The sequence below is a fragment of the Rhipicephalus sanguineus genome, chromosome 1, assembly GCF_013339695.2.
Source record: "Rhipicephalus sanguineus isolate Rsan-2018 chromosome 1, BIME_Rsan_1.4, whole genome shotgun sequence".
Lineage (NCBI taxonomy): Eukaryota > Metazoa > Arthropoda > Arachnida > Ixodida > Ixodidae > Rhipicephalus > Rhipicephalus sanguineus.
The window spans coordinates 133,787,698-133,809,161 of record NC_051176.1 but is presented as its reverse complement, the minus strand read 5'-3'; the positions used below and the strand labels follow the sequence as shown (position 1 = coordinate 133,809,161).

At 45.8% G+C, this 21,464-nt stretch overlaps 1 protein-coding gene across 1 annotated transcript in view; it reads right to left on the bottom strand.

The window, feature by feature from the left end:
- Nucleotides 1–374: 374 nt before the first annotated feature.
- Nucleotides 375–21,464, bottom strand: part of LOC119379295 (nose resistant to fluoxetine protein 6-like) — a 61,631-nt gene continuing 40,541 nt past the window's right edge. Inside the window, exons 4-13 of the mRNA XM_037648566.2 lie at nucleotides 21,042–21,129; nucleotides 20,803–20,906; nucleotides 18,904–19,180; nucleotides 13,605–13,703; nucleotides 9,512–9,677; nucleotides 6,636–6,715; nucleotides 6,435–6,557; nucleotides 5,476–5,783; nucleotides 3,883–4,025; nucleotides 375–1,921 (exon numbers count right to left, since the gene is read on the bottom strand). Coding sequence (XP_037504494.1) covers nucleotides 1,670–1,921; nucleotides 3,883–4,025; nucleotides 5,476–5,783; nucleotides 6,435–6,557; nucleotides 6,636–6,715; nucleotides 9,512–9,677; nucleotides 13,605–13,703; nucleotides 18,904–19,180; nucleotides 20,803–20,906; nucleotides 21,042–21,129 — 1,640 coding nt within the window. The 3' untranslated portion in view covers nucleotides 375–1,669. The remainder of the gene's footprint in view (nucleotides 1,922–3,882; nucleotides 4,026–5,475; nucleotides 5,784–6,434; nucleotides 6,558–6,635; nucleotides 6,716–9,511; nucleotides 9,678–13,604; nucleotides 13,704–18,903; nucleotides 19,181–20,802; nucleotides 20,907–21,041; nucleotides 21,130–21,464) is intronic.

Here is a 21,464-nt window from a genome sequence, read left to right as displayed (position 1 = left end):
GTCTACTAGTTTGGCGCGTGAAGCTAATCGCATGGCATTATCGGATGCTGGCAAATCACAGAGGGACTTCCCGTCTATCTCGACGTCACTACTTGTCTGCTCTCTTATTCGTTCGCCTAAGCTTAACCGCACAGCTGACGAAAAACCCGTTATGTGTGAGCTCTCTCCTCGGCACATATGTACATAAGTGTATGGCGGAATGACTTATTGCATCACGCCCCCTTTCACACTGTCTGTATATTATTAAAAATGCGCAGTACTATAGCGTTTAACTTTTATTTTATATATATAAATATATATATATATATATATATATATATATATATATATATATATATATATATATATATATATATATATATATATATATGGCAGCGTACTTGCGACTACACCCCCCTTAATAGTTGCGGTAGATGAGATATGACCAGAAGTCACGTGAAATTGACCAGAAAGTTGGCACGACCGAGCTCCGGTATTTGGTGCTTATTGAGCCGTACGCAGTTGTGATAAAACGGTACATCGACGTTCAGCTTCGCGAATGCCAGCAGCTTCTGAGTGCTGTAGCCGGTGGTAAAGAAGGTTGTGAGGGGAGATGAGCATGATTGGTCTGTTAAGACTGTACTGATGAATGGCGGAAAATAAAAACGGATGCGCCATATATGAGCTATGATATATATAACCGAGTCTAAGAGGTAGTGATGTTTTTTTCATATGTACAAATGAACAATTAGTTCCATCTTTTGATGATATCAAGCGCATTAAATTTACAGCAATATCATATCTTAAAATCAAAGCACGACTCTTATCCCTGACTCACCAGCTGAGGGCAACAAAGTGGTCGACCACTCGAACATTCTCGTTTACGTCTGTCGGGCTCTGTTAAGGTTCTCGTTTCTCGAATGTCAGCGTGTCCTGCTTGCCGAGCAACGAATTACAACAAAGGCTTTCTGTACTGCAACTAAGCGGTGTCGCTAGCAAACAGAGACAAAATTACTCTTTTTTTTTCTTTTCAGTTCATTCGCAGGAGCGTTTGTACTTAAGCATGGCGTGCAAGGACTATATATCGCTTTTGAAAGTGGTATAAGCTGGCGCTCCGAAAACACGCGATTTCCCCAAAGTATCCGCAAGTAGACCATGTTTTTCCGCGACAGTCGCACAACGGCTTTTCTACCGCAAAATTGTTCTGAACTTTTAGCGTTAATTTAAGATTAAGAAAAGCAAAGGCTGCCGAGTATTGCCTCCTAAAGGGTAAAAAAAAAGAAAAGAAAATCTATACAGAAAAGGCAATGCCTTAAGCGTCACATACGGCAAAAATTAAAATGTGGCTGCCAACGCACTACTTTTTAACTATGTATGACAATGAGGATACGCGCATTCGGTCACTTGCACCGAACTGAACAGAGACGAGAAATACGACTAAGCACTGTCGTCACACAGTTGCACACAGCCAGTGATCCAAGAAAAGTGCCCAAACGCGAATCTGTACAAGGGCTATTCGTCATGAAGGCGGGCGCAATCAGTCTCGCTCGGAAAGGTCGCGTCGTTCACATGAGCATGGTGGGACGACGCAGGTGCCCGCGTGACGATGCAGCTGGAACATTTCAAAGTGCTTGCTTTTAAAGTGTGGCTTTTTCCTACGCGCTCAAAAAAAGAAAAAAAAACACAAGTTCTAGAGGCGGCACTTGGACTCGGTGATTATGTAATGCTGTGCAGAGGCGACGGTTACGCAGACCTCTTCCCGGCCACTTTCGCCATGCAGAGCGTCGCTCGTGGCGTCCTTCTGCGAGTTCGCTGCCTGGATTCTGCGAGTCACGGGCGCCAGCAGCAGTTTTTCCAGTGACGCGACAGGTGCTTCGCACACCAGGTACAGCAGGTATGCCATCAGGAATGACATTGTCAGGCATCCGAAGAAGTCTTTCACCTGCGTTTAGGCCAGCAAGGTGAAGCGCGCATTGAGTCGCCTATACTTCGACTGGCGACTGACCTTCGTGACATCCTCGTCGATATAAATACCCTTCTGGGCACTAGATTAGATCATATGCACAATTTGTCCTCTTAACATGCTGCAACGCATGCAGATTACATAACGGCGACATCTGTTTATGGTGCAGAGTTACGGATTTATGAGCTTCAAAATTTCAGGCACGAAATCTTTGATTCCTACAGGCGTTAGAATTCAATTCCGCCATTTCGCTGGTACAGATAAGAAGTACGATGTTTCGTTTTGGAGAAACCTTTGAAAAGGTAAGGACTGAGTCTCACAAGGGAACATTTTCAAAATAAATATATCTGGCGACATCTTGGCGCCTCGTAGAGGCGCTGGGTACTTCGCTTCGACGTCCATGCTGTAAATACAGAGACACTCTGGGAACAACAACGCCATGGCGAATTATTCACGCGCACCATTTTCGTACAAAGAAAAGAGCAGAGCCTGATATCTTTCATACACTTCGTGTGCTGAAGCATCTGCCGCTTAATTCCCAGTAATTCCACATTAAATTGGTGCCCACTGGAGTATTGACCAGGTCATGTCAACTTATTTTCTTAAATGTCATTGATGAGGGTTGTTACATTAGGAGTTACATTAGGTACTTTAACATGTAAGAATTGGACACTTCACTACACACATTATATAATATATCTTTATGCGTAGTGTATTACTCTGAAGTCTATGAAATGCCATAGGTATTTTGTTCTTCAAATAATAAAGCGTCACTCGTTGTGCAAAATCTTATGTTTCTTAGCGAGAGCAGTGATGCTTAAGATTCACTGAAAACTACCCGTTGACGTGATTGTCCTTGTGCTAATATACATTTAATTGCGCAGAGAATTACGCGAAGTTCTGCTACGGTGAGATAGCTGCTATTGTGGTATCACCTAGTCCCCATACGCTGAATTCAACATCGCTCTGGTAGACCTTTGAACTACAGGTGTGCACGGGCTCCGGGTAGGCCGAAAGCCCGACCCGGCCCGCGGGCCGGGCTCGGGCGGGCCGACGTATTTTCACCTCGGGCCCGGGCCGGGCTCGGGCTACTTGGAGTTTTATCGGGCCGGGCTCGGGCCCGGCGCAAAGCCCGACTCAAGCCCGAAATATAGAGAATGAGCGGGAGAAGTTTTCCAGCACGCATACAGCGCCTTTTCCGCGATCGCCCTTTACCGCTTTTCCTTTCCATCGCAGTTGTTCAGCGAGTGGAGCGACAGTGGTGAGAATGTAGCAGTTACAAAAGATGAGCTCTCTGATTATCTCTCTATGGAATCGCTCTCCTGTCCATCTGAAGTTTTAGTCTTCTGGAAAAACAAGCAGCAGAGATATCACAAGCTTGCCAGGCCGGCAAAAAAGATATTAGCAATTCCGGCGACGAGTGCAAGCAGCGAACGTAACTTCAGTTCGGCGGGCTACATAATGCAAAAGCGCCGCACTTCGTTGAAGCCGCAATCGTTGGACTGCTTGCTGTTTTTGCACGACAATTTGTAATCAGTGTCATAGAGACTGTTCGTCGTGTGTCGTTTGATCATATTTCATATGCTCAATAAAATGCCAAATTACCGGAAAACGATGTTCTCTTTTCGCAGCGAACTTTCAAAAAGCCGGGCCGGGCCGGGCCGGGCCCGGGATTGTGTTTTCGCACGTCGGGCCGGGCCGGGCGGGCTCGCAGCCCTTCGCCGTCGGGCTCGGGCGGGCCTTCGACAAAGTCAGCGGGCCCGGGCCGGGCTCGGGCTCGGAAATACGGCCCGTGCACAGCTCTACTTTGAACACAGGGTGAGCTGTCCGTGCATATCTGAATGCAATATTTATGTTGAGTGTAAACCTCTGATAACGCTGGATGTTTTGCATCTAACACGGGCAGCTTGGACCAAAACACTATTTAAAAAAAAATGTACCAGATTAAAGTGCTGCAGGGACAATCGTTCTCTCATGATGCCAGCCCGTATGAGGTAGAGCGGTGAGTGGATGAGGTAGGCGCCGTACGAAAGCCGACTCAGCGGAATCAGAGGCTTCCAGGAGAGCAATCTGTTGGCGAAACCTGCGGGACAACAGAGCAAGAGCTGACTGAGTCGATCCGGTGGTCGTGCGCAGTGTTCGACATAAACACGAGACGGGTTTGCAATTGTCAACATTCTGCAACTTCTGTGCCTTGCTGTTTATTATACAGAGGCAAAAAAAAAAACAAAAAAAAAAAAAACGAAGAACCCACGTACTGCAGGAATCGACGTTGTGCGAAGCATTTTACAAGCACGGAGGTGCACAGAGCAGACTTTCATAATTCGTTCAACTTACATTTGAGGGCACGAAAAGCGTCGCGCGTTAGGCCGCACTCACCTGGTATTTTTTTTTTTAATTCGCGCACTTTAAAGAAAGACTGGAAAAAATTAAGCAGGGGTGTTATCTCATAATAGATTAAAAAATTCCATGTTTCTGAAGAAGCGCTACAATTTTTTGTTGAACATTTTTCGCTAGATTTACTATTTAAAAAGTTCACTAAGCAGTCTTTGTAAATTACCGCGCTTGGCGGATTGACAAAAACATCCTGACGTGCTCTATATAGCTCAGAACAATACTGCGTCAATTCGAGACGCGTAGCGCCTATATTTTTTTTCCTACTCGGTGAGTTGGCTGAAACAGCCTGTATGTGCCCTGGTACTCAAGAAAATGAAATTCACTATATCTGGAAAGTCGATGCCATTTCTTGGTAGTGTGCCAAATGATAGCAAGGAGAGCGCCACTTATTCAATTTGTGGAGAAAGGTGTTTCATTCACCTTTTTTTTCACAAGCGCGGCAGTCTAATTAGCGCAGTTCTTATGTGTTACTCTGTAAGCGCTTTCATTACATTTATGCCACACAGAATAGGCCGCATGAAAGAGCTACACGGACTGTAAGGTGCACATTTCCGCAATGTAGTGTGCTCGCAGCACGGCTGCGAGCACACCACCACGGCCCACAGTTCACTGAGACGACGCAATCGCATTCGGCTCGCTAAATATGTGCATAGGGCTGTTAGCCGTAAAGGCAACGTGCTGGCTTTGCAATGTGTGTCATGTGCCTGCCGCGAACTTCATGATGGAGTTCGACGCAGGCGACGGTTTCGAGCTCAGTGTCTGTCTGGAGTTCGAGCTCCGTTCGAGTTCCGTGCCTGAATGGAGTTCAAGCTCTGCAGCCTAATACCAGCACGCCACAACTGCGCAAAATTCGCCAAGCGCTGTAAGCGCTGCGAGCACACACTACACAGTTGCTGCATATCTAGAGAGAGAGATAGACAGAAAAGAAAAGGGGGGAAATTCTAAATTCTAAGCAGCTTTTCTTCAGCAGGTGTGAGAATGTGCGTGTGTCCCTTCTTACTTTGTGCGTTTCTTTCTCTCCATCTTCTCTTCTCCATAATGCATGGCGTTTTGCAGCTCAAGCCAAATAGTATCAGCATGAGAAAAAAAAAAAAACACTACAAAAAGAATGTACCGTGGCGCACGGACTTGCCTACCTCCACGGCCCGATGCGCAGGCGAAGACGACCCAGGAGAGGGACAGCGCCCAAGCCAGCTTGCTAAAGCCGGCGTAAACCACGGCGTCGGCGCCCAGCCACGAGTCACCGCGCAGCCACTTGAAGGGACCGAAGACGACTAGCAGCGCCAGCATAGTGGACATCGTCCAGAGAGCGGCACGCGCCCAGCGGGGAAGCTTGAGCCCGACGTGCGCGCTCACTGCGTAGCCCAGCATGATGCCCACAGCGTACGAGGTGACGTGCACGTACGGCCGGTAGTAGATGAATTTCATCATGTCCAGCGTTTTGCTGTAAGCGCGGTGATTGAAAGGAGAACCCCCATGTAATAACGACAAAAAACAGCGCCACACACAAGTCGGACGCACTCGACACGCCAGCGCTTAAACACTTCCTTAAGGACTACTTCTCGGTGCGCTGCACGAACGAATAAGAATTAGAGCTCGCATGCACCAAGCGCGGTCTTCCGGCCGTGCAAGAAGGAATCAAAATCTACTCAAGTCATTACGTTGCACAATCTCTCCGCGTTATAGAAGTGGAAGATAGAGTGTATGTTGCATGTTCAAAAAGGGTAAAAAATGTATAATATGAAAATTGTAAAATAGAATTGGAAAAAGGAGACATAAGAGCCGAAAAAACGTCTGCATGGCGTGTCCTTAAAATGGCCCTTAGCGAGATATACTGCGATGACTCCACGCAACTGAACAACGTGGGGAGACACAGTACGATAAGTGGTATAGTTGCTCACTGCGACATACTTCAGGTAGAGCTCATAGTAGCCTTCTTCCTGTCCTGCGCTTGCTATGTTATACACGACATGAGCAAACGAACACTGCGTCGCCTGCTCACTTTCCCATGCAGCGGCCGCCGTCTTTTGTTCCCAGCAACGATCGCACAGTCGAGGACTTTCTCTCGAAAACCATAAAAATGATGGGTGCTTACTCGAGCTGAGGCTGGCCGTACAAAGGGAGCGGTTGGTAGGAGTACAAGTAAGCGTTGACAGTGACGGCCGCTGACGAGCCAATCGCCAGGCCCCCCGCGCAGAGCAAGCCTATCCTCGGGTGGCTGTAAGGAAAGCATACGCTGTGTGTCTCTGCTCGACAGGGGTCCGTGAGCAGAGATGAGATGGTAGGTTGCGTTTACCTCAACATGACGACAGGAATGATCCAGATGAACATGTAGATTTGCCAGTCGACGCTTACGTACCAGCTGTGCTGGAGGCACTGCACAGCGGAATTGGAGACTTAAGACATGAAGTTGGAGCGTACTTTGATAAAGAAGAAAAAAATCATCCTTAGGTATTTAGACAGTGCGCAGATTAAAGCACTATTATTTATTCCTTATGTCCTCTCGTTAGTAAAGTGACATAAAACAAATCAAGATACGTAGTTGAAACTGAAAGTTATACAAGACCAACGTTAAAAAAAAAAACGAGAAAACTGCATGAGTACAGATGTGAAGATGACGACAGTAAAAACGACCGACTAATAACTGTCAGTAGATTCACAGAAAACTGTAATTCTAACATTTTACGAATAAGCTGGACAACTGCAAGCATATCAGTGTACGGGACTTTCGTTTTACGAGTACATTTGCATTTTTGATTAGTGAGCATAAAGAAGACACAATGGACGGCGCGCTGGTTTCGCATATTGCATAGCATGCCTTACCAAGAGGCCCAGAAGAACACACTACTAAGTTAGGCATATCAGAAAACAGTGAAACTTACGATACGAAGACGTTACTGTAACTCATTTGAGCTCGAAGCATAATGCTATGCAAGTCATATGATTATTACTTTTCCTACCCTTCATAGCCATGCTCAAGCACCTATAAAACAGTTAAATGGCTACATCGATGGAAGTGCAGCGAGAAAAATTGTTATTTTTTGTCACTGGCTTTTTTTGTACTTGGATGTGCTGACCGGTGAATTAGGGTTGTACACAGACTTGTACACGTTACAGAAAATAAGTAACCGATTACAATAACAAATACTTCCTTTAAATGTAATTGATTACAGTGGTCAATTACATCCCCAGAGAAGTAACTGAGCAATTACAGAAGTGTAATCGATTACTTTTGCTTACTTTCCTGCAAAATTTTATTGCCGTAACACAATAACACAAGTTTACCCAAACTACAGCGAACTACTGTGGCTTGCATGGCAGAGAGAAGGCTGGAGGCTTGCGTAAAGGCCGGCAGGCTTACTGTGGCTTCTGTGACATAGTGTTACACGTTGTTAACTTCCAACAGATGTTGTTTTTCAAAGTTGTCGTCGCAGTTTCTTCTACGTTTCCTCGATAAGAGGTCAGCTGCTACACTGAACACTCTCAATGCCTGCGCTGGAGGGAAGGGCGGTATTACAACGTAGGAACACCTTGCGCACCAGCTCGTAGTTGCGCAGTGCTTCGATGCTAGTGGCCATGTCCTCTATGAAGCGTCGCGCTTCACTGCTGCTGGCGCTCGGGTAAGGCGTTGCAGGTAAGGCCAAGGAAGAGGCGAAAAAACAGGCTCTGTAGGGACCCCCAGTCTGACGGGACGGGGGGGGGGGGTCCCTAGAGAGCGGTCGCATATTTAAAAAAACATGTAATTGATTACCGGTAATCAATTACAAGAAAACGTAATTAACTTACCCAGTACGTTACAGTTTCGAAAAGGTAATCGATTATATTACAAAATTACAGGAAAACGTAATTGATGACAAGTAATCGGTTACTTGTAATGCATTACGTACAACTCTGGTTGTACACTTGTAGTTGGTGTCACCACCCATGAATTACTCGTAGCAACTCTTGAGCACTTTAATGCCCTGTTGTTGCCAGAGTTCGTTGTCCTCTTTATATTGCAGGTAGGAGCAATCTCCTTAACACTCATTCAGTAATAACAAAAAAGAGCGCTATACTTCACTGAAGCAACCACATCAATGCTGTGGTACAAGATAGACGAAGTCTGCATGGAATAACCATATAGCACGTCCGGCTTGAATTACTCAAGAGCTCGGGCGGCTTCGCCAGCTATCATGAGATTATATTTACGTGAGGTCACGGACGTAGCTTCTTACCACTCTAGTACTCGAAAATGACATGGTGACGCCAGTGCACCGTATTATAGCGCGTACATGGTTTTGCTTTCTGACCGTGGCCGTTTTTTTACCTTTATATAACTGTTACTGACTTGTTTCTCGGCGCAGGACGACTTTGCGGCTTTGTCCCGTTTCTTGCTTGATGCGCCAATACCCCTCGATGCGCCAATACCCCAAGATGAGGGCGACAATAGCGTCAATAAAGACCACCTGTACAATATTTGGAAGCAGCAAGGTATTAACGTGCATCACGTAAATAAGTGACTAAATAATGCCCGAAAACATAGCTAGGGAGGTGAAATGGTTGCTTCAGATCGGCAAATTGTGATGTTAGATGTTTTTAAGGCGCGAGGCTGTTTGTGACGAACTTCACTTAAGTATGAATCTTAGTGAACTTCGTCTGAACATCACTTTTAGACAACTTCAACGTTGACTTCGTTGAAGTTGACGAAGATTGACGTTGAGCTAAGGGCTAGTAGATATTACACAAAGATACGGGGCAGGGCAAGAGACGTGGCAATTGACAATAGTTATGGCTGCGTTGGTAACGTTTCAACATGCTAGAGTGGGCTGGCGGGTTTGGCTGACATTTCTTCCACCTGGGTATTTTCATACGCTGACTTTCATGGAACTGCACCATTCCAAGATCGTCTTTTAATCTTCTGCTTAACTTCCATCATCGCAGATTGCAGACGCCCACGTTTGCGCACTATCCTAGCGTGGACATGACTTAGTAAATCTAGAGGAAATTCGGCCCGGGATATCACTAACTTGAGGGAGTTATTGAAAGCCCGAAAAAATGCGAAGCAATAGATAGTTAGTAAGGCGACACTCGGCAAAAATCGGCGTTGCACATGCAAACGACACACCGCGAATGCGACACGCGGAAGCAAGAACCACGTGAACAGTGGCCCAGAGAGCACGAAGGCACCCTTGCCATGTCGAGCAGGTCGCTCCAGTTGTTGATGTGTATGAGCGCCCGCCACCAGTTGCGGGTACAAGTGGCGAATATGGACGGGTGGTGTTCTTTGGCCAGCGGCCCGTCAACCACCAGCGGCACAAGCAGCCATACCCCGATCACGAACATGAGCGGCGCCGTCAACCTGCGAGAGAGGAACACGCCAGCCTCGACACGTTCAGTGCCCACTCAGATGCTCACGTTGTGGTGTCCGCTCACAGGGTAATTACGATATTTGTAATAGTGCTAACACGTTGCAGTTAAGAAGAAATAAAACACTGTTTGTCGCTGTCGCGTTCAACCAAAACATGGTGAACCTGGCGAAGAGAAAAAATTGCAGCGGTGGAATGGTGCCGATTATAATTGTCCATGCGAGTGGCATGACGGCGACTCGGCGACATCCCATCAGCGCTGCGAAAACGCGCCAAGCCTTCAAACGCGCTTTCTTGCACGTTGGACATTCTTAAAGGCGTTGTATTACACTTATTGGCTCATGCGCCTGTGGCCTCGTGGTTAATGCATCGGGCCTCGGTACTGCGTGTTTCCATACCCCAAAGAGCGAAGCAGCGTAACTTCCGGTCACTGTCACATGCGGGAGAGTCACGTGGCCTGAGAAGAAACCACACGTATGACGTCATACCAGCGTTAAAATTTGAATGAACGGGAAAGCGTTTCTATTCGTCTTTATCAGGTGTATACATATGTGCGCGCTGATGTTAGCCACGGGCGTCTGTGGGACGTCACTCGCGTTTGTATGCGTGAGTGACGTTACACCGGAAGCTGGATTCTTCACGAATCCGGAATCCGTCGTGCTAGCCAAGGAAATGCTATTTTAGTACAGTGTTCTAGAAGGTTTTTGTAGTGGCAAGGGCGAAGCGGGTGCCCGTGGGAGGAAGTGAGACCAAAAAAAGCTGTCCGCCGCGTGTGGCGCTGTTGTCGCTTAACCGAGGAGAAAGCGGGAATGGCGGGAATCCTAGAGCAGCCGCTGTGAGCGTACTTTTTCGCTGTGACTTTCGATTCTTCTATCATACTTTTTTTTGTGGTAGAAGAAAATGAAACTCTCGATATTGTAATGGACAAGAAGAATTGTCCAATTGCTTATAGTGGGTGGGAGCCACTACTATAGGGAGCAAGCAGGCAAGGAAGGCGAGCACGCACTGTTTCGCACCGGGTAGCCAAACAGGCTGCCTCGGCCATTGCCATAATTTCGGACGAAATATTACAGCGCCAAAGAATGAAGACCATTTGGAGGTTTGGAAGCGAAACCTGAAGTGTGAGGACAAGCCTCTTGCCGACACATCCGCGGTTTTCAAGAAGCACTTCGCAGAAAATTTTGTTGTTCGCGATTACATGCATGAAATCGGCGGTAAGGAAGTGAAAATTCTCGGAGAAGGCCTGCTCAAGCTGCGCTTTCAGCGGACCTCTCTGCATACCTTTCCAAGGTTGAGATGGAACCAAGACCGTATAGAGAGAAATCATCGCGGTGTTCCTTCGTATGGATCGACGAAGAAAGCTGGGCCGTCTCGTCACAATGAGCGGGAAGCGAGCTTGCTCGAAGACCATTATTCTGACCCGAACTCGAGCCCTGTCGGCAATCACCAAGCGAATTCTCTGATATCAGACGACCTCCAAGGCTGTGGACGAAACTGAATACTATATCCTGACCTCGATTCTCTGGTGTTTGACACTACACGCAGAAGAAAGAAGCCTTTCAGCATCTTTCATGAGAAGTGGTGGGCTTTACCTCATATAATCACGTACAATAACTCTGTGACAAGCTGTTATTTAAACAGGAGAGAGAAGTACGTGAGGTTGTCGTGAGGAGTCTAGTTTTTATGCCAATTCCGCTCTTTTTTCGACTTCATTCCTGCTGTTGTCATTACTTTATGTCTGAGGATTCAATACTTGTGCAAAATTTGTTCTCCGTATAAGTGTGTGTATTTTTAAAACGTTGTGGCATATTTAAATCAGTACGTGAGAAGCAGACTCCCTACTTGATGTATTATCCTTGTGATAATTATTTGCGATACCTAGAAAGTTATCTCTGTTGGATATTTTCTTTCATTTGCTCATAGCCACATCTAGGGGCGGATACAGGGCGTTTCCAGGGGGGTGAAAATTAGGGGGTGGGGTCAGGACATCCGGACCCTTTCTCTCAATCCGTCCGTGACCACATCATTTCAGGTTTCAGAGAAAGAAAAAATATTCGGTAATTAGTCTGGCACACTAAATAAATTTTAACATTTGTTGTTTCAATATTTCATTTGTCATAGCATCGAACATTTTAAGAAATTTCCCTACAACCTGTCCTACGACAGGATGTTGTGAATCGAAAGAAAATGTTTAACAAACGAAGTTTTTCTGAAGTCTCTTCGTTGAAATGAAGTGGCACTCCAAGTGCTGAAATAGAATATACATAGCTGGACCATTCATTTCTCTGCATTAGTGTAGATGTGCGGAAATTGTCCACATGTAAACCATCGAGAAGAATTTATGCACTACTACGTCACTGTAGAAAATGTAGGCAAAACGAATAGCCCTCACGCATGTCATACAAATCTTCTTAAACTGCAGAAGACTGATAAACGAGGCACGGATTTCGGCTCTGGTCGAGAGAGAGTCTGAACGCAGTAATGTCAACCAAATCGTGTCATAAATTCATGCTTAGAAGCTCGGCTGCTCTAAAAAACCAGGGGGCATACGACGGAAGAATTTCGTTTCCCCATTCTCCTTCGAGAAGCTGTGCTGCCAGGACGACGGGGCTGCCAGTGACACAGCCGTTGTTTACAGCGCAGCTTTTGCCAAGCGTCAGGTACGTGCTCTCGGTACACAAAACCAGTCACAAACAGAATTTTCAAAAAAAAAAAAAAAAAAAGCGACGCAGAACTGTACAGTAAATTAATTATGTGTCTCACTCTGCCAAAAATAATAAAATAACCTTCCGTAGCACTGAAACGACCGCTACGTAGTTGCGTGGTTTTAACGCACGATGAAACACCGGAAAAAAGGAAAAAGCTTGCGAAGCTGCACCGAGCTGTACCCATTTCCCAGCCGCGGCACCTCGGGCTAGCTGCGCCAGTGCCACCCGCGGCGGCAGCTTCTATAGCCCCACAGAAAGCGCCTCGTTTTTGCCACTACAAAATTATTCTGGTTCACAGTAATTCAAATTTAGACGCGTATACATTCCGGACAGAAAGGGAATAAAACCGTTGCGCGCGTCAGTGTTGCTGTTGTCATGCCGTTTACTGGGACTCCATCTTTCTTTCTTGTCTGCCTCCTACACCGCCCTACCCTCCACTGTGCTTTACTCTTCTGCAGTGACCGGCGCTGATTCGCGTCACTACCGCCGTGGTTTCCAAAAAATCTTGCAAAAATCCGCACCTAAAGAGATAAGTAAGCTGCTTCAGAAGTGAAACAGGGAAATGTCGGTGGACTATACCGGGGCGTATTTTTCAGAACGCAAGAAATCTGCAATTGTTGCGAACGAACAAGTAGTAAATAACACAGACGTCGGTACCAAATACTTCGCAATGAGCGCTCGGCACTCAAGTTCATTTCGTAGGAAGTTTAACAAGAGCAGAAGCAAAAACAACAACAACAACAACAACAACAACAACAATAGTAATAATAATAATAATAATAATAATAATAATAATAATAATAATAATAATAATAATAATAATAATAATAATAATAATAATAATAATAATAAACACAACAGTGGAAAGCGTTCCAAAATAGTTTTCACAAACTTGGGATCTTCACTATGCGCTTCGACCTCTTTATCTCGGCGTTTATATTAATAAATTTAACAAAGCGCCGATGCTGCCAGAAATGAAAGCCCCATCAGTGCTGAATACCGCAGAAACCGCAACGGGGAAGCCTATTTCCTTGACTGTGACCTGCCTTATGACATCAATCTGTTTGTCATGACCCTGGTAGTATAGCACTTGTACAATCGTGGCAGTTTACCAAGAAAAAGAACATGACTATAAATAGAAGACCGTCATTTCCTTTTCTCTTTTTATAACATTTTAAAGCAGCATTAAGGTATGTACGAAGATATTCTTACCTTATGTATCTTCTTATGAGAAGTAGGGTGACTGGTAGCCATAGGCTTCCCCTCCTTTTCCTCAAGTGCGTAGCGATGTTAAAGCTCAGTAGGAATCCGCTGGAAGTATTGCAAGGAAAGACGAAAGCGGTATCAATCAGCGTAGAGGTTCTCTCAACTTCGGACATCATTAATAAGCGATTAATGGCCTCATTAACTCGTGCAATCTAGGAAACGCGATCCAGTTGTTCACATGGCCTCGCAGTTCTCGAGTTTAACCATAATGGGATCAGCGGGCGGTGTGGCCGCCAGTTGCGCGTTTTTGAACGCAAGCTCTTCGGAAGACAGCAAGGCGTGAAGAGGCCCTGCAAGACTTTTCCAAGTAGCCATGGAATGGCTTCACTAAAGGAGCTTATTTCCTCACGAATCGACCACCGCAAAAATTTTTAGAATCCGTCCAGTACGAGCGCAGTTAAAAAAGATTTGTCACATACTGTAACTGCTTTCTCTCTTTCTCTTTTGTTTTGACGAAAGCTCTGGAAGCTAAGCAGGGAGGGGTGGCACGGGGGAAGAATGTACGTCACGCGCGCCTCGTGATCTTGAGCACTTTTTCTTTTCTTTTTTCTTCGAACGCGCGGCGTACTTTCAGTGCGATCGCGCGCGCGCGCGGGCAAGTGACGGCCTCCCGCGGCGGCCGCAGTAACTACCGAGCGCGATGTTCAAATCAGCCAATGGCGTGGAAGATGTGTCAATGACGCAGCGATTTTGAGTCAATAGCATCATTTATCGAGAGAAGAGGAAGCGATTTTTAGCTGACTTTGAGAATTTATTGTAAATCCCAGGCCGCGTGCTGCGCTATAATGTTTGGCTCGCGTGTTATCGGGAGGCTCCACTACCGATCGGCAGTGTTTTCTGACCATGCTGAAGAAGTGTTGCAGGGCCCCTTTAAGATAACGAAATATAGCATTGATTATATAGTTCCTCGAAACAAATAGCGTAAAATACCGAGGCACTTTATTATGCTTTAGTCTACTGTTACAGCTTATTATTCCTGTCGTGTAGCGGAAGGGCTTTTTTTTTTTGTTTATCGCACACCAGCGCTTCAGCGAAGGCACTCTAGAATTATATGAAACATTCGTTCCAGCACATCATATACTATCCTCACAACATCGTGGAGTTCCAGCACGAAGCTAAAGCAATTTTAATTTGGATAAGCGCAGTCGACAGGTTAAAGGGGTACCTACGGTAACAAGTTATTATTAGGACACTGATTATCCTATTACAACCAATTCATTGATTTTTTGAAAAAAAAAAAACCCCGTAGGAGGTGTTTTTTATGAGGTGTGAGCGAGCATACAAATTGGAGGAAGCACACAGTAACCGACTGCAGCAAGTGCAGAAATAATTCAATCCCATAACTAACAAGCTTTATTAATTCGCTAATCTGAATGGATTATTTGATTGGATTGCATTTTAGAGAGCTGCTTATGGGCTCGAGTTGGGTTTACGCTGAAGGAAGCCTTTCTTCAATGCAAGACTATTCACGAGCAAACGTGATACAAGCGTGGGCTTGCGAGATATCTATCCCGCATCTGTGCACGTGAAATGCATTGACATTTTGTGTAGCATTGTTCGTGAAGTATGCTATGAATGAGTGCCGAAACCTAAAGCCAAATGTACACGTATACCTTTGCCTTGCCAGCGTGATATCAGCGGCGCTACATTAATGTATACCAGGCTAGCGTTGGTGCTGGAACGGATAGAATATATGACAAATAAATCGCATGTGGTTTACTGTTGCTAGTTTGAAGAGCTTTATGCTGTCATTTTATTCCTTCCCTACGTAAAGGGCAGCCGTCTTGAAGTGCCTTTGGTTATTTTCCCCGCTTTTTTTTATGCATTCGTCTTACTTCATTCATCTTTGGTGGTATCACGTCATTCGTTCTTCCCTTCTGTTATGTACACAAAAAATTGTACATTGAAAATTGCTTAAAAATTAGGAAGTTATGTTCTCGGGTGTTGAAAAAAAGAAGAAATGATTATTTCAGCTGCCACTCTCTCTCTCTTAATGTTTAGCTGTGACGTTGACGTGATTGCTTAGTAGTCGATGACTGCCGGTCCCTGTTACGAGCTCGGCACACCACATTCGAATTTTAACGCGATAGCGTTAAAGAGCTCGTTTCGCAGAAATTCTGGTGTCGGCGTCGGCGTCGGCGGCGTCGTTGGTTGTGAGCGAAAAATTGGCGTTGTCCGTGGGTGAAAATTCGAGATAGGTGCAAATAAATGAAATAACAAAAAATATTCCGCCCAGGTGAGATTCGAACGCAGGCCTTCAGCGTGGCAAGCTGGTGTTTTTCTAAAGAGCCACGCCAGTGCTTAGCGCTCCCGCCTAAAGAACGCTATAAGAATGGCATGTATATAGTAAGAGGAGTCTCTATAACGCATGTAATATTGCGTGGGAGAATCGTAGAATCGCTCCAGGTATCAACACATGTGAATTGCGCAAAGAGTGGGTGGATTAAAGCTGTCCACCCGTTACAAAGTGTGCATCTGCGCAGGTGCGCGTGTCATCTTATGGACGCGTAATGGGTACTTCGCCAATTTGCAAAAGGAATAATATGGCGTAGTGGGCACTTCGCAACTGTACTTGCAAGAGGCATTTTAGGATAGTTTTAAACGGCCAATGTTACGTGCACAAATGTTCCTTTCCTTGCGGCACGGTTAAAGGCGATGCGCACGGGGCCCGATTACGCTAATGCGTTCTACTCTTGAAGGCGATGCTCAAGCGTCATCGAAGTTTTTTTTTTTCAATTACTCGCCAATGTACTTATATTACACGCTACACAATAATATAGTAGTAATGAAGCGTGCACCAAAAATTTCCACGAGCTGTCGTAAATGCTAAGTAAAAAAAAATTAATGAAGGTAGGTTTTTAAATCAGTATACACGGTTGGCTGCTACTTCTTTTATCTAACGAGATAGATAGGTTAAGTACAGTAGTTGGAAACATGACACGGACCACATTAATAATAATGAGAGACATTCTGGTTATTGCCCGGGAGCATTGTTCAAAATAAAGATGAATGAAGTTAAGGCAGGATCGCACTATAGGGGTGCCAAGCCTGAAGGAAGTGCAGAGCTCGGCGGCCTTCTTTGTTTCTTTTTATTTTTCTCTTTCTTTTTTCCTTTCTTTCTTTCTTTCTTTCTTTCTTCCTCTGCTTCTCTGTTTTTAACATGAAAGTGCTTTGTGCCGGAGTCCACCAAGACTTCACTGACATCCATCACTGGCGTCCTTCACTGACGACCACTCGCTCCGCAGCACGCGGCGCGGAGCGACTCGGCCACAATGTCTACGTCTTTCTGCATACTAACGGCACGCTATTTATACACACCAATTATCGCTGGCGGTACGCCGAGCTCGAAGGCACTTGTTTTCGTTATCACCAGCGAGATGGCGCTAAGGGCACGAAAGAAGCCCGCGCTACAGTGGCTCCCGCGCTTTAAAGGTTGTCGCCCCGCTCGTTGCTATGCGCGCGCGCCCCCACCTGTACTTTGCCTTACAGGGCGTGGTCGCCCCTGTGCACGCGCTTATCTCGGGATGGGGGCCGTTTGCACGTCTTGTGCTTTCATCGCAAGTTTACGTTGAAGTTACAGAGTGCACCAAGGTCACTTCGCTCGCTGCAGCGGCCGCGTTTACCCTAACATGCTTGCTAAAGGAGCACGCTGCTCAAACACAAAAAGTAACAATTGTGACAGTTGTTAGTTGGTGCTCGTCCTGCGTGTGTTCTTTTCGTACGTCCTTTGTGCTTGAGCAGCAGGCTGGAAGTTTCGAGCTGCTTGCCGTTCTTCGCGTGACATTCCAATTTGTTGCTATCGCATTCATTGCTTCGCCGTTGTGACGAAACAATGCACAATAAACGCTAACTACCTCTGTGAATACATTTTTCACTTTCCTGTTATACCGGTTCCTATGACGGAGGGATCAGCCATGTTTTTTGCTCTCAACTCTCTGTTTTCTCTGTCTTTTTTGTCTCTGTTTATTTCTTTCTTCCCCCTCTCCCTTTTTCTTTCTCTTTCTTTCCTATATTTGTCTCACTTTCTCTCTCTCCATATATATATATATATATATTTCTCGCTTGCTTCCTCTTTGTTTTTCTTTGTCTATTTCTCTCTTTCTCTTTCTTTGATTCTCTCTCTTTCTTGCTCGTTCTACATTTCTTGCTCTCTACTTCTTTCTCTCTCATTCTTTATATGCTATGCTTTACTCTCTCCCCTCCTCCTCACCCTCCCTTCCCTTTTCTACCCCCTTGCTACACGATACTATACAAAGGCTATGCTATGTTTTGTCAGCGTGCCTGGATAGCCGAGTGGTTAAGACGCTCGACTTCGGATCGTGCGTACGTGGGTTAGAATCCCGTGGCCTGATTGAAGAATTTTTTTTCGCCAAGTTTCTCTCTTTCTTTATATCGTTCTTTCTGTCTCTATGTTTGTTTCTCGCTTTATTTCTTTTTCTCTCTCTGTACTCGTTCCCTCCTCGCACCCATCAGGGTTATTACAGGCCACGCCGGAGAAATCGGTGCGCGTATTTTGGGAGCGAAGCAGAAGATGAAAAAGAGTACTGAGAGGAAAAAGAGGACGAAGAGAGCGCGTGTCGACTCATGATGATGATAGTTTCTGTTCGCTCATCCCGGCGCGACGAAACGCTTTAGGAGCTCCGCTCTTAAATGAAAGAAAAATTTTTGGCTGTGTATGTTACAAAACGTGGAGTAAACAACGTGCATATAGTATGCACGCACGGAAAGTTGCCGCATTGCGATTGAGTGTGGGTTCCATTGTCTGGACGATCGATCGGGGGTGAATCAGTATCAGTATCAGGGATCAGAGGATCTCTGATAATCAAGAAAACGAAACGCATCGGGCACCGAAATGTCTCCTACTTTCAGTTTTTGTGGTTGGGGTCAAACTTTCAACTACTTACGATGCATCCTCCAGAACAGACAGGGTTGCTTCAAACTCATGAATCCAACGACGCAGATAACGCTACAATTAAAAATTTTGAAAAAAATCTAGATAGAGAAAGATAAGAATGCGCACTCACACAATTGTTTAATTAAGTCGTCATTGCCGTGTACTCGGAGCACTTTACATCCCAGTGTATTTCGTTTACTTAAGCACAAAATTTTCGTTGTTTGTGCCTTGGGAATTGGAGTGAAGCTCTTAAAAGCGGCCGGGTTTTTCTTCTCTTGTTTTCAGATTGTCAGTCCATGTACGGTAGGCATAGGCAGCCTGGCAGGCTGCCCCGATTGTCAAGCATACTACCTCATGAAGAGGAAGGTCTGCACTGATGGATAGGCGTTGCCGACGAGGCACCAGATGAAGTTCTTCCCAAAGCGGACGATACGAAGAAGCTCTCCCACAGCCGTCGGCTCGATGGTCAGGTAACTGTGGCCCAGGATGACCCAGCTCGCACTGAGGAAACGTAGTCCGTGCAGGAACCGCAGACGCCAGGCATCGGTGCCGCGTTCGGCTTGTACATTCAAAAGCTTCTCCGTGTTGGCCACCGCGCTAAACGACAGCACCACCTTAAAGAAGGAACCTGCACGCGTGCAGCACGTTAAACAAGCAACTTTTAAATATCAGAAACGCACGTTGGTTGTCTCCGGCTAATGGGGCAGCTTCGATTCCCTTGTAATCCGTACGCTTCGGATTCCCTTAAATAGCCTGTTTTATATAAAAAGTAGCTACGCATTCTCAAGGAAACAAAGCAAGACAAAACAAACATGTACTTCACTTCTAGCTTTAGTTAAAATGGATTCATGGAACAAGATGCAGTACCCAGCATGCATGGTACATACCAGCAGACAAAGGAAAGTAGCAAAACGAACATTAAGAAACAAAGATAATTCCTATCCATGTCGAACCCATACAGCAGTCCGGTTCACTGTTAAAGGGGAAACACCAGTTGGTCTCTGCAATCATCCTCCGCTAAAAAGTTCAAAACTATTTTTCTATGTGTTAAGACATGTGTGATTGATTATATCTAGTGGTTAAGACTGATAGCAGGCACGTGCCTGCTATCAGTCTCCGTGCCTGCTATCAATCTGCTATCTACGTGCCTGCTATCAGTCTTTCGGGGGGGGGGGGCAACCCCCCCCCCCCCCCGAAATTCCTCCATCCTTCGATATTCCCCGGCAACATTGTTTTTCTTTTTGCCATGGAAAGACTTTCTTTCGAACAATTAGGCCTTGCCCTGCCCCCCTCCCCGAAAAAAAAAATCCTGGCTACGCGCCTGACTGATAGGAGTGTTTAGTTTTCTTGATTGTAGTAATAGCTGGCTGTTCCCTGTCACAGTGGTCTGGTCTCTACGTTTCCGTTTAGCTAGATTCTGTTTTTTACCCGCTCTTGTGATTTAGCGGCAAAGTCGTTACACTGCTAATCACAAGCTCGACTAGGTTCGATTCCTGGCCGCGGTGGCCGCATCGCGACGAGGGTGAAATGCAAGAACTCTCGTGGACTTAGATGTATCTTCATGTTAAAGAAAAGCAGGTGCACGTATGCATGGAAAGCGGTACTCCGGAGCCCCACACTACGGCGCGCCTCATGATTATACCGTTGTTCTGGTACGTGAAACGGCTGAATTTAAATTAATTTCATTTTGGCTATGATCGTTTCTTATCATCCACCACTCAAGACACGCAGATGTCAGTAAAATATGTAGCCTAGGCCTCTGCGAAGTCCAATAAAGTAACTAATTTGGATGCAGTAGTTTTATTATACCGGCCGTGATGAGCCGCAAGAAAGATGACGTTAGTAATCCGGAAGCCAAGTGAAATATTGACTTCCTAGCGCTCTTTAACTTCTCCTTCTTTAATTTTGCGAAGCCAACGCATGGCAGAGTGGAATACCAGTTAAGACACATGCAAAGCGCGTAAATACCTAGGGGGATGCGTGCAAATGGTGGGACATACCCTGCTTCAAAACTGTTCTTCAAGAGCAACTCCGAAGAACTCTTCTGTCTGAATAACTGAATGTCCACTGAGAATAAGAATTTAAGAAAATGTTCTTGCTTTACCGCTCTCGCCAAAAAGACAAAGAACTGCTTTTCACGATTCCCCCTGCTCAGGCCACGAGTCTTGCTATTTCTCTTGAGTACGGAGCTTTCTTTTACAGCTTTATTTCGTCTCGAGGACGCAGGAAAGGCCTGTATGATGAACTCACCAATGTTGTTGAGGTCATGTCCGGCTTCTTTGCCGTATTTGCGCAGGTAGATATCCGTGAGGGAACCGACGATTACGAAAGATATACACGAGGCCATGAAGTACCTGCGCACACGCACGAAGCAAGGGAAAAGTCGAGACGATGGATGGCTACCCTTCGCATCGCACTTTTCGCCGTGGCGCGAAGGTTTTCGTTCTTTTCACTCCCTGCACAAGCACGAGAAATGCTCCAAGACTTACATGAGCGCTTTCTCCGTAGTGTTGAGTGGCGTCTTTTCCTTAATCACGCATCCTTTGACGGTGGCGTCAAAGCCGTGCTGGCTAACCACTGCGGCGTAGGCGGGAAAAGAGTGGCATTCATTATTAGTGCATGAACAGGAAACTGTGCTTCGTTGTGTGCAAACGCAAAGGCCATGTCTGGGAGCATAGCGCAGTTACCTACAATACGATTCGCACAAATGCTGCGCACAGGCGGTTTCCTGAAGCAGTTTCACACGTCAGTTAAACGTGAAGAAAATTGATGTCATGCACGATAAACAAGAAAAAAAAACACTCTTTGCTACCCTGTTCAAGAGATTGCGAGGAGGGAAAGGGGGGAATGTAATATAGCCGTGTGTTCCGGGTCTTATATAACAGTCATCGCGTAATTTTTGCTTGTGTGCC